Source organism: Antechinus flavipes, chromosome 2, assembly GCF_016432865.1.
Source record: "Antechinus flavipes isolate AdamAnt ecotype Samford, QLD, Australia chromosome 2, AdamAnt_v2, whole genome shotgun sequence".
In the NCBI taxonomy this organism is placed as follows: domain Eukaryota; kingdom Metazoa; phylum Chordata; class Mammalia; order Dasyuromorphia; family Dasyuridae; genus Antechinus; species Antechinus flavipes.
This window is the reverse complement of record NC_067399.1, coordinates 444,738,433-444,751,512: the sequence shown is the minus strand read 5'-3', so window position 1 is coordinate 444,751,512 and position 13,080 is coordinate 444,738,433. Positions and strand designations below refer to the sequence as shown.

Genomic DNA, 13,080 nt, shown 5'->3' with positions numbered 1-13,080 from the left:
TAGTTTTCTGCCCTGTGGATGTAGTAATACATGAAGTGATTTAGCAAAAGAGACCCCATCCATATTCATTCATTCATTTCAGCAAACATTTATTAAGCACTTATGTGTAGAACACTAGATTAGGTGCCAGGAAGGGGAAGGAGGGAGAAGACAAAATCTAGGAGAAGACAGGGTCTTTGCCTTCATGTATTTTAGAGTTCGGGTAAGGAGTTAAGATATAAAATTCATACAGGTTATCAACTGAGATCCCTAAGGAGATTATTAGAGAGGTAAAAACAAAGTAGTATATGAGGCCTGAGAAAGTACTTTTTTAACCAAGGGCCCAGGGAAAACTTCTTGAAAGAAGTTGAATTTGCTGTTCAAAGGATGCACAGGAATTTAACAGTGGGAGTGGACAATTCAGGAATATCAAACAATGTAAGGAGAGGTACATAGCAGGAAGGTACCTATCTATTAAGTGTTTTCCTATTCCTGAGTCATCTCATTAGTCATACCAACAGCTTTATCTCCTAAGATCATTTCCAATGTAGTTTCAACTACAGAACTTCTGCTTTAAGGTACTTTTATTCCTACTGACATTGTTCCCAAGCAGCTTGCTGGAATTGGCCACGAGGTCATGTCTATTAAGTATAAATATGATCTCCCTCTCTTTCTTTCCTCTCCAGTTCTGAAACTATGATCAAATCAACTCTGCCATTGTTCTTAGAAGGAGTAGGTCAGTCTACTTCTCTGTGGACTTACTCACTATGCCCGTAACTTTCTGAGCTAAAGTTCTCTCTGACTACTACCTCTCTATATGTATTGTCTCCTTTTAGGAGAATGTAAGCTCCATAAGATTAAGGACTGTCTTTACTTTTGGATTTGTATTCCCAGAGCTTAGTGCATCGTAAACTCAAGAAATATACTTTTTCATTCATTACTTCATTCATTCATTCATTCTACTCCTCAGGGGCAGGCACCCTGTGCTCAATATTGTCATAGTCAAGGATTATTATGTAGGGCTCAGTCTGCTTTCTATTTGACTTTTCCCGTTCTTGTTCAAATGGTTTCCTTTTGCCCTTTCTTCCAGGTCTGTGGAATTTCCACTGAAATAAGAAAATACTTGTATGGAAAGAAATCCAACTAAAATAGACTTTTATTATTTGCAAAATAAATAAATAAATATTTGTTTTGATAAAAATCAATGGAAAATAATAATGAATCTGGGTACAGTTTGAACATTAGGTCCTATTTTATATTACATATTTTCAAAAATATTGTTCATTATGTTATAATGTTTGTTAATTATATTATAGTTTCCTCCAATGTTTTCCCCCCCTTTCCTTCCTTGAAAGCCATCTCACAAAATAAATAGCAGTATCAAATGCTATTTAAATTTTAATACTATTTAAGGATGGAAAGGTAGCCACCTAAATGGCTCAGGGAATAGAACAGCCAGCCTGCAATCAGAAAGACTCTTCATGAGTTCAAATCTGACTTCAGACCAGTTGTGTGACTATGGGCAAATCATTCAATCTTGTTTGCCTCAGTTTCTTCTGTGCCAAGAAAAGCCTAAATGGAGTTATGAAGAATTGAACAAGACTGAAATGACTCAACAACAGCAAAGATGGAAAAAGAAAAAGAGGAGGGAGAAATCAGCTTAACCCATCAACACGGGTTACCTTGTAGCCATTACATACATCGTTTTCTTTGCTCAGCTCCTCTGTATATCTCTTCTTCCCTTGCTCCTCTGCTATTTCCCACACTCATCATTTTGTACAGTTCAGTCATAGTCCCTTACATTCATGAGCCATTCTTCCTTTTGCCATGGCCCAGAGCATGGCCGCCTACTTTGCTTCTGATCCTTTGCTACCACAAAAAGTGCTGCTATATTTTGGTGTTCACTTTATTACATGGGCTACTGGGACATCCAGAGGATGAGCTGGTGCATTATCGATCCTGTTCCTTTACCCAGAAGCTGATTTTCCAGGAAAAGGCAGACTGACACTAATTAGTTAAGAAGCACCAGGTTTAGAGGCTAGTATTTTTTATGCTCTCAGGCAAATCAGTTTCTCTGAAAGCTCAGTGAACATTTGGGGCTAGACATTCTCTAAGGTCTTCAAGGTCTGAATCCCTTGATCTCCTCACCTCTTATTTCATTAGCAATATGTGGCTACTCAGGATGAGGAAACTCTCACAGTGTTCCTTAAAATGTCGGTGAAAAGAGAAGTTCTATTGTGGAGATGTAGAGTTTGAAATGCCTACTGGACATCCCATTTGAGAGGTCCTAAGACTGTTGGTATTGAAGGGCTGGAATTCAGAGACTAGATATATAGATCTGGGACTCATCCACATAGAAATAATAATTGAGGAGCAGCTAGGTGGGGCAGTGGATAGAGCACCAGCCCTGAAGTCAGGAGGACCTGAGTTCAAATTTGGCCTTAGACACTTAACAAATCCTAGTTGTGTGACCCTGTGTGACCCAATTGCCTCAGCAAAATAATAATAATAATAGATTAAAAAAAGGAAAAAAGAAAAAAAGAAATAATAATGGAACCCATGGGAGCTGATGAGATCAGCAAGGTAGATCACATAGAAGGGAGAAAGAAGGCCTTGGGTGGGGAGCATCCATGATCAGTAAGTGTGATTTAGATGAAGAACCAGCAGAAGGTATTTGGAAGAAGCCAGAATGATAGGAAAAGAACCCTAAAAAAGCAGTGTCATATGCACCCAGTGAGGAGAAAGCTTATCCAGGAGAACATGTGGTAATCAAGAGTACCAAATGCCATAAAGAGCAAGAGGAAAATGAGGATTGAGAAAAGGCCATTAAATTAGGAAATTAAGAATCATTGATGAGGGCACTTTCCACTGATTGATCAAATGGGAAGCCAGATTTCAGAATTTTAGAAAAGAATGAGAAGATAGGTAGTAAATGAATTTTGTCATGAAAGAGAAGAGAGAAATAGAATGATAAACTGGGTTATGGTTGTTAGGGAGTGGAAAGGAAAAAAGTGTTAACTTTCCAGGCACAAAATGAGCTAAAGTGCAGAGGAGGTAGAATGTCATGCAACTTTCAGAGGACAGAAAATGGTTTCATTTAAAGAAATTATAGAATCATAGAGGAGACCATAGCATTCATATATAGTTTCTCTCCTCTACTGAAAGAAAGAAGATGGTTTGCCTATAATATTTGTGAACTCTTTGGTTCACATTACAGTGTAAATATAAGTTCTTAATGCTGTGAAAAAACAACTAAGTATTTATTGAGTGCTATTTATTAAGTGTTAACTAGACCTAACCCTCAAAGTAGAGTAGGTGCTAAGTGTACAAATACAATGAATGAATAGAAAGTAAGTGATCATTTTATAAAAGAGGAAAATGAGAAGATCATAGTGATCTTCATAGTGGCGGACAGGGCTCTTTCTGGGTGGTGAAGTGGCTAGAACTCTAGGCTTGGACTCAGGAAGATCAAAAGAGTTCAAATTCAGCCTCAGACACTTAGTAGCTGTGTGATCCTGGGCAAGTCATTTAACTTAGGTTCTTCATCTGTAAAATGAGCTGGAGATAGAAATAGAAAACCATCCCAGTATCTTTTCCAAGAAAACCCCAAATGGGGTAGAAAAGAGTTATACAGAACTGAAATGACTCAAAAATAAGGGTTCCTACTCTCCTGAATCCAATTCTAGATATAGTTCTATTACAGAGTATATCTGAAGGCAATTTTAATTTTTTAAAATTTTTATTGATTGTTTTTTACATTGCTATAACTCCCCAATTACTCCCTTTCTCCCTCTCCCCACACTTTAAATACAATCCTTCTTTGGTTTTTTTTTTTTTTTTTAAGTTTAAGCTTGATAATTTTCAAAAGATATGCATGGATACTTTTTCAATATTAATCCTTGCAAAACCTTGTGTTCCAATTTCTCCTCCCTTCCTCCGACCCCCTCCCCTAGATAGGAAGTAATCCAATATATGTTAAACATGGTAAAAATATATTAAATCTAATATCGAATTAAAAAATGAGAGAAAACAAAATGCAAACAGACAACAACAAAAGAAGTGAGAATGTTATGTTGCGATCCACACTCAGTTCCCACAGTCTTTCTCTGGGTGTAGATGGCTCTCTTCATCACAAGATCATTGGAACTGGTCTGAAGCATCTCATTGCTGGAAAGAGTCACGTCCATCAGAATTGATCATTGTATAAGATTGATGTTGCTGTGTATAATGATCTCCTGGTTCTGCTCACTTCACTTAGCATCCGTTCATGTAAATCTCTACGGGAGTCTCTACAATCATCCTGCTGCTGTATAACCAACCCTCCCTTGTAACAAAGCATAATTAAAACACATAAGCCATCTGAATACATTTTCATTCCTATTTTATCTTGAACCTATAGTCCATTATTTATTCACTAAAAAGAGTTAGATTTAATTGGCTTTTTAAAAGCAATGACTTTCTTAACGAGGTTGAGTAGCCGGTAACTACTAAAAAATTGGCCAAGGCCATTAGGTCACCTATGGACACTCTTCTTGCCAGAAAAGCAAATCAATTAGTATGAATTGATTGAGTAGCCAGGATCCTAAGATTTGAAAGCTGGGAGGGACTTTAGAGATACCACCTAAATTAATGCTATGAAGGTATTCTTAACATTTTCCACAGTAGGCAGTACAAAGAACAATGAACCAGAGTCAAGAAACCTGCGTTTTGAGTTCTAATTCAGCCCGTGGCTGGCTTTGTGATTTTGGAGAAGTCCGGTTATGAACCTCGATTTTCTTATCTATTAAATAAGAGGTTTGGACTGTTTACTTCCAGTTCTATGCGGATGCTCAGCGAGTGCTGAGGCCGACAGGATTATAGGATTTAGCGCCTAGGAGGGAGCCTTAAAGACCCTTAGTCTAAACATCTCATTTTGCAGCAGAGGATACTTCGTTAGGAAAGGTATCACTTCCCAAGATAATACTGTTGGGACGGGGGTATTGGGTGTGTGTGTTGAGAGGGACGTGCACATTTAACACTTAAAATTCAGGCAGGTTAAAAAGCTCTCCAACTGGCGCCTCCTGTTGCTTGTGGCTGCCAGTCTTTAAAACCCAACCACGTTGTGAGCGCCCTGAAGCTCCGGAGGCCCCAGAGTGGCCAAAGGCGCCTGCGCACTGCGCATTGCCGGGGGTTGCCGACGCCGTAAGCAGCCCCTTCAATTCCTAGCCCCGCGCTTGCCAGCGGGCTCTAGTTCCAAGAACAGAGTTGTGGAGGTGGGGGGGAGGAGAGTAGCTGAAGGAGAAGAGCGGGGACTCTGGGTGAGCGGTGGAAGGAGGAGTTCCTTATGCAAATGAAGTTCCGCGCTGGGTGGGGTGGTTGGGGCTGTCTCGACGTGGGGCGTGGCTTGAGATGCAAATCAGAGCCAACCATTTGAGTAGCGAGAGGCGGGTTCTCCTAGAACCAAGCCAGTTTCCCTAAAGGCTGCTGGTTTTCTTCTTCCTCCCTCCTACTGTGCTCTTCCCTCCCTTCCTGTTTCGCCCCCCTCCCTCTCGCCGGGTCCTGTTTAAAAGCGGCCGCGCAGGCGCAGTGGGAAGAAATGCGAACTTAGTCTGTTACACAACTCCTCGGAGCTTCATTCCCTCCCCAGTGTCTGCCGCTGCCGCCGCCGCCGCCGCTGCTGCCGCTGCCGCCGACGCCGCCATTCCCGCTGCTGTTGCTGATTCCTCGGCCTCACTTGCCCACCGCCTCCTTTGCTCCGAGGCCTGATCTACTTACTCAAGGCCGGGGTCCGAGCAGTCTGTGCCTCCTATCGCCCGCCCCGTTCCCAGTCCCGCCGGTGCCGCGGCTACGTCCGACATGAGTGGGGATCAACTGCACAACGACTCCCAGGTAAGGCGGCCCGCGGATCTCCCCGATCTCCGGGCCTGGCTGCCCTCAGCCTCGAGTCCCCGGCTCCTCCGCCCCCGCCCCGGGGCCCGGCTTCCTGGCGCCCCCGGGCCCGGCTCCTCTTAGAGCCGGCTTCTCACTTCCCCCTTCCCCCAGAGCCGGGCCTGCCTCCCCCGGACTCTCCCTTAGCTTGCCTCCCCTTCCATTTTTGACGTTTGGTAACTGGGGGAGATGACAAGTTCCCCCTCTCCTGCCCACCCCGTGTAGTAGGTCGTTTGGGGAATTTTTTTTGGGGAAGGGGTTCTTGATTTGGGGGATCCGCGCTGGCAGGAGTAGAAGGGGGGGCGCCCTGGAGGCGGCGGGCTGGAAATGCCGGGAAGTTAAAGTTTGAAAGGGTGAGCCCCCTCCTCACCCTGCCCGGCTTTCTGCTCCCCCCGTGAGAAGGTAGGGAGTCAGATCCCTGGTGCCCCCTCCCCCGCCAGTCTCCTCTCTCTACTTCCCCCACCCCCACCCCAACCTAGTGTATCTTATTTATTGGAGGCTTGATTTCCTCTCCTTTCCCTCCCCACAGATCGATGCGGATTTCCGAGTGAATGGTGAGTGTGCACCCGGGGCCCGAACTGGGCCCCCTGCCCCGGGGGGTGGGGGAGAGGCCCGCCTGCGCCGCCCGGCTCTCCCCGGCTGCGGATGGGAAAGGACAGACATGGCGTCCCAGAGACTAAGTCCCGGCTCCTCGCTCACCGGCCCCATTGTTCCCATCGAGCCGCCCCGACCGCCCCTTTGCGGGGCTCCTGGCCCCCCGGGGACCCCGGTTCGCCCTAGAGGGGGCCCCCGAGGCCCCCGATCCCTGTCGAGCCGGCGCCTGGGAGCCTTTCAGGGCCCGGATTCCCCCCTGGAAAGTCGCCTTGTCGACAGTCAGGACTTAGTCTCTGCGCCATTTTCTTTTTCTCTCTCCTCTTCTTTCTGTGTCTGTCTTTCTCTCCCTCCCTCGGCTCCTTCCTAAAGCTGCCCAGGAGGAGCTTTCTGCAGAGAAAAGCCCTATAAATCACCGTCCTTACTAGAAGGGAGAGAGAGGGGAGAGTTTGATTTTTTTTCTTTCTTTTCTAAAGAAGCTTATATTATTTTTTTTCATTCTCCTGCATCTGGTTTGTTTCCATTCCTCCCTCTAAAATGAAAGGTCAGTTTTGCAACTGTTGCTTTGCCTTTTTTTAAAAAAATAAGATCTATATTACCTTTTTATCTTGCATTGAGATTGTGATTATTATTCTAAAACTAAATATATCATCTGTAGAGCATCATTTTTTGCTCTGAACAAAGGGGGGGGGGAAGAAAACGTGCTGTAATAATTTATCCCCATTCCAAAAAGTTTGTAAATTGCTTGTCTTGGGAATTGGGATAGCCAAGCTTAGAAATTGTTTTATTCTAACAACTGCTTATGGACAATTAGCACATGCTGGGTAGAGCTTGTCTTTGTGGATTATGGCACTTAGAAAGAAATGCTTTGAAAAGTATTTTAAAGTCTAACTTCAAAATGATGAGAGATTCTCCAGGACCTATCTTCTAGAATTTAGAGAAAAAGAGGATTTTGTTTGTCCAAAATCAGATAAGACAATCAGCCCTTAAAATCTGTAGGTCTGTTAATTCATTTCTTTCTCTTTGGGACTACATATCAACCACAGACTTTCAGGAGTTGAGGGCTCTCTTGCTTTATCTTTTTATTAGTTGCTTTCTAACCCTTTTCTGAAAAGTTAATTCATTAGTTTATTATTTCTACCAATTCCATGTAACAGACAATTTTTCCTTCCCAATAAAATAATAGTTCATCTTGCACACTTTTATGAAAGTCAAATGGAAAAAGTTGTATGCTATATAGGATTTTGTCACTTTCCACTGATGAGCCTTGGCTATATATGTAAGTTCTATAAATACAGAATTCTGCTCAATTTAGCCTGAGTTTAGCCACTTCAGTGGTAAGAGACTTCTGGTGAGTTTTTGAATCTTGTAATAAGCAAACCATCATGTTGGTCTGCTTAGTTTGAAACTATCTTGTGCAGCAATGAAATGGGGTATTGAGTAGAAGACTGTTCCCTAAGGGGGAGAATTATAAGAGAACTAAGAATTTCTTTACTATCCATTTAAACCAGACCTTTAAAGGCTAGAAAGAAAAGTCTGAAAAGGGAAGACTAGCTTTCCAGAAAACAATAATCAGAAGCAAAAATTTAAGTTGTCCTCCTGCCCTCTCCCTCTCCCCCCCCAATTGGGGTATGATAGAGAAATCTGGGTAGGAACAGGATTTGTTGAAATTCTCATCTCTTTGCTCTTTTGGAATCCTTGAGGTTGTAATGTGGAGAAAAATTCTTGAGCTGAGAAACGGGGGGTGAGTTAGCATGTAGCTAGTATTTATAGCAAGGTTTTCAGAATATTTTAAGGCTCTTTCCTCCACCAATGTGTAAGTAGGTCCAAGGACTATACCTAGACTGCACATGGGAAATAGGCTGTTTTTCTGAGGTAAATTATGTTGTAGATAACATTGATTGTAGCTATCCTAACAATTTCTAATTTGTCTGCATGCTGTCTTTGCTACTGTGGTTGTTATGGCCAAGCTCTATCTCAGTTTGAACAGATTTTGTTATGGAGAAGGACAAACATTTAGTTTCTCTATCAAAAGTGATATGTAGACTTGAAGAGGTTTAGAAAAGGTTGCAGGGGAAGACTTGGTAACATCAAATATTTATGTGTTTCTGGTGTCTGCTTCTCTAGCAGAAGATGCTTTTTGGTTTTGGTTCCCCAAAACTCCAAGCTTTCAATTTAGGAGTTGTTTTTTTTGCCAACATAGTTCAAAGAAAGGCTTTCGCTAGTATTAGCAATCTACTTCTGGCATTATAAAGAGCCATCTAGATAGCTAGGAATTATCTAACCACCTAAAAGAGTTCTACACTCTTGTTTTTCTAAAGGAAACATCAAAGTCCAATTACATGAATTTAATTGTCTTAATTCTGGTCTTTGAATTAGGCAAGTTTAAGTTGGTCTTTATTAGGAGTGGACTTAGTCCTATTTACAATTACAAAATTTACAAAAACAGTGCAAATATATATACATATATGTGAGATTTATGAGATCACATATAACTTGAATTGCCCTCTTTCCTCACCCTCATGTCTTGCAGGGGTAAAAATAGATTCTATCCCATGCTAAACTGCATAAAGGTTTATCGTTTTGTTTCTTGTTGAGTTTAGAACCCACATATTTTATTCTCTGACCTGTTTTTGGCTGCTAAAAAGAATCTTATCTATGAAAAGTATTGTTCTTTTAAGAAGTTTATTGTGAAATAAGACTTCAGGTGCTTAAGGTATTTTCTCTCCTTTCCAGCTCTCCTATCTGCAAAGACCTAAGTACTAGGGAAATATTGACCGTTTTGTTAATTTGTCAAAATGGTGTGAAGGGTATGTTGAGCTGAAAAATTCATGGCCACTCATGATCTTTCATTGCTCCAGGGGACTTAGAACTGTCACACTGCTGCTCCACCTCCTTGCAATCACTGATGTTTAGATTCACTGTCATTTAGCAAAGTAAAATATTTTGACATATTTATTGTAGGTAATGCTATTTGTTCATTATTTGACATCCTGTTGTATTGATCCCAGGTAGCTTAATGGATTAGTGAATGGAAGGAATTAAATACAAATTGTACTTGATCCTAATAGTTACTTTTATTATTTCTATGCTAAGGCAGAGTGTGTTCTGCTCTGTGAATCTATTCCCCCTCCCTCCCTCCCTCCCCCCCGGGTTTCTTAATTCTTTGATCATGTTTTTGAGCTAAGGAATGGTGGGACCTGGCATTTGCATCTCCTTAGACAGTGATTCCTAGTGTGTTCTGGGAACCCCTAGTGATCCCTGAGATTTTTTCAAGGGGTCCATAAACTCAAAACTTTTAATAATAATACTAAAATGTTTTCTTTTTAAATATAGTAAATATTGACAGATAAAGCTCACATAAACAAGAGTTTTTTGTAGAGAGGTCCTTAATTTTTAAGAATGTCAAGAAGTCCTGAGAGTAAAAAGTTGGAGAATTATTATTAGGTATCAAGAAATAGTGCCATTTCCATTTCTACTGCAGTAAGAATTCTGTTGGTCCTTTGGGTATTGAAGTCGTGGGAAGTCTGCAGGCACTACTTGAAAGATACTTTTTGAATCTCCAATCTACTAGATCTCATAAATCTCACAAATTTAGACCTTGGTGACAATAATTGCTGACATTTGTACATCATAGTAAAGTGTGTAAAATGCTTTATGTAGGTTGTCTTATTTGTCTCATACAGTAGCCCATCTGAGGTGCAATTATTAGCTCCGTTTTTCTTATCATGAAGCCCAAAATCAGAGGTCTAGTGCCTTACACATGGATAATATAGCTGGATGGTTATCAGTCCAATTCAAACTTTGGTCTGAGCAAGTTCTTTATCCACTATATCATATCGCCTACTGCCTCATTGCTTAAATCCAAGAGACTTAAAAAACCAGGTTTTCTAGAAAGGGAAAAACCAGTATAACAGCCAGTGGGCTAATGTAGGTATGTTTCTGAGTTTAGCCAATTTTTCTGAGTGTCTGGGTAAAGAGAGACAGGACAGCATAGATAGTAGAAAATTTCATTCTAACCTACAGACCTAGGTTACATTTGAATTTGACTTCCCCCACAGTGGAGGGGCTAGCAAACAATTCAATAGCCAATATAAGTGCAGCTTTTAGGACCACATTCACTTGATCCTTTTAGTAACTGGCATTTAAATATCTAAAATAAAGTGACTTTCAAATTTTGTTTTTAGCTAATTCAACTTAGAAAATATTTTCTAGGCCACATAATTTTACTTATATTCTATTCCCTGACATAGTATAAAGGCAGTAAAATAATTGAGACAGGACATTGTATTTTATAATCATGATTAGATAGGGCAAGTAGCTATTTATATGACTGCCTTAATAAGGGTAATTTCCACTGTTGAGGTCGAATTGTGAAGACACGAGTCAGAAGATTCATTTATTTTCTTCAGGTCATCTTGATTCATTGTCCTTCTAGAGAAGATCGAGGACTCTCTGACCTGCTCATCCAAAAGCTGGTCATCTAAAGCTCAGGTCCTCTCCACTCTTCAGGGATAGTATTCTTAACAAGATAGAATTTTGTTTGACAAAACCCAGTATTAATTCAATATCCTGGCCATTTTACAATTTGTGTGATTTATGTTAGATGATCTTTATAGTAGCGTACATAATTTATTAACAGGTGTGTGTTCCATGTCAGAGGTACCTATTTTCAAGTATGGGGAGTGATTTCAGAATAGTGTTCGACAGTGTTTGCTTCTTGGATTCTTTGAGATTATATTATAATGTAGTTGTAAATGTTAAATTCAAGGAGATTAATCGAACTTAGAAGAGGCTTGATATTGTGCTTTTGTGTGTATACACACACACACACATATACATATATATATAATTTGGGCTCTGTTTTAACAGTTTGTCTTAGGGGAAAGAGCCTGCCAAGTCAGGAGTCTTGGGTTCTAATTTTTTTTCCCTTTTAATTTTTATTTTTAAAAAATTTTTAATAGTATTTTATTTTTCCAAGTATATTTAAAGATAGCTTTCAACATTCATTTTTACAAGACTCTGTATTGCAAATTTTTCTCCCTCCCGAGTTTTGAGTTCTAGTCCTTGCCTTATCACTTTATAGATGTATGATCTCAGAAAACAATCTGATTCATTACCTGTTCTGGCCTATTCACCTTCATAGGATTGTTATTAGTCAAGTGAAATAATAAAGATATACTACTTTGAAAGATGCTATAAAGATTTAAAGGGATTATTATTTAAAGTACAACAGGGAAAATGAATATTCTTGTTCTCAGACTTTTTTTGATTACTTCATATGTGGAATTTTAATGAAGACAAGTTCCAAATTTATTTGGAGAATTTAGTTTCTTTTAAAAAAAGTTTAGTGTGTTTTTGTTTTTGTTTTCTTTTGCTTTACATCCCTTAGATTTCTCCCTGCATATATTCCCTTCTTGAGAGCCTTTCCTTAATTTATTATTGAATTTATTTCCAATTTAAATAAGCCAATAGAAGCAAAAGATTTAGGAGGGAAAATTAGGATTTCTGAGGGGCTTGGTTGATGATGAGGCATTCAAAAGACCTATGACATCCCGATAAACTTTGTATTTAGGCTCCAAATAATCAGTTGTATTTAGCTTTTGATTCAAATTTTATATCTAGCAATCTCTTAGTTATATAGTGATTCAGTGGCACATTGATCATAGGGTAGTCTAGGAAAAGGCAAAGTGTAATAATTTTTGCTAGTAGGTTTCAAAATACCCCTTTCTAAGATTTTTTACTTAGAATTTGACAAAATTGGATGGGGAAATGCCTGAATAAAGTAAATGTTGGGGATCTATTTGAAATCTTAGCATCCTAGGTTTAGGGCTGTGAGGGATGGTTGAGTCCAACATAGTCATTGTTTTACAGATGTGGAAACTGAGTTCTAAAGAAATGACAGGATATGTAACTTGTCTAATATAGTTACACTGGTAGGAAGTAGCAGAAAAGTTTTTGAATCCCAGATTAGTCTTCTACCTCCAAGACCTAAATATTTTCCTTTTATGTCAACAGTAATATGTAAGACATACTGGCAACTTATGAACAAATACTTCTCCACTTTGGGTTCTTTGCAAACCTAGTCATCTTTATTTTATAGGCTATGTTTGCTGCATTATCCAACCTGGGTCTCAGATATGGGGGAGATGAGGAGCAGCAATAGGATGAAATTTAAATTTCATTGGTCCTACATAAATACATAGGTGGCAGCATTGTACTGACCCCCTTTTGGTATTTGAGGGAAGGAATAAGGAAGGAGAAGTATGTTCTGTACTGATAGGCTGACAAGTGAAAAGTGGAATTAAATGGGAAAAGGAGGAATTTAAAGGGGGAAAGCTTTTGGCTATCTTACATTTAGCTGCCATTTTATTGTAGCCATGAATCTTTTCTGGTAGAGATTGCTCATTTTTGCAAGTTATGTCTGATTTTGAACTGCTTTTCATTCATGTATTTGTGAAAGACAGGAAGAAAAAAAAAAAAAAAAACAACCTTACTCAAGATCTACTTTAACCAGAGTAGTTTTCAAACACTTAGGAATAAAGCCAAAGGAGAAGAAAGTCATAGCATAGTTGAGATTTATTGAGTAAATAGATCAGGTGA

At 39.9% G+C, this 13,080-nt stretch overlaps 1 protein-coding gene across 1 annotated transcript in view; it reads left to right on the top strand.

Annotated features, from left to right (window-relative positions):
- Positions 1 to 5,543: 5,543 nt before the first annotated feature.
- The window catches only part of TOP1 (DNA topoisomerase I), a 110,095-nt gene continuing 102,558 nt past the window's right edge, over positions 5,544 to 13,080 (top strand). Inside the window, exons 1-2 of the mRNA XM_051979308.1 lie at positions 5,544 to 5,847; positions 6,416 to 6,440. Coding sequence (XP_051835268.1) covers positions 5,815 to 5,847; positions 6,416 to 6,440 — 58 coding nt within the window. The 5' untranslated portion in view covers positions 5,544 to 5,814. The remainder of the gene's footprint in view (positions 5,848 to 6,415; positions 6,441 to 13,080) is intronic.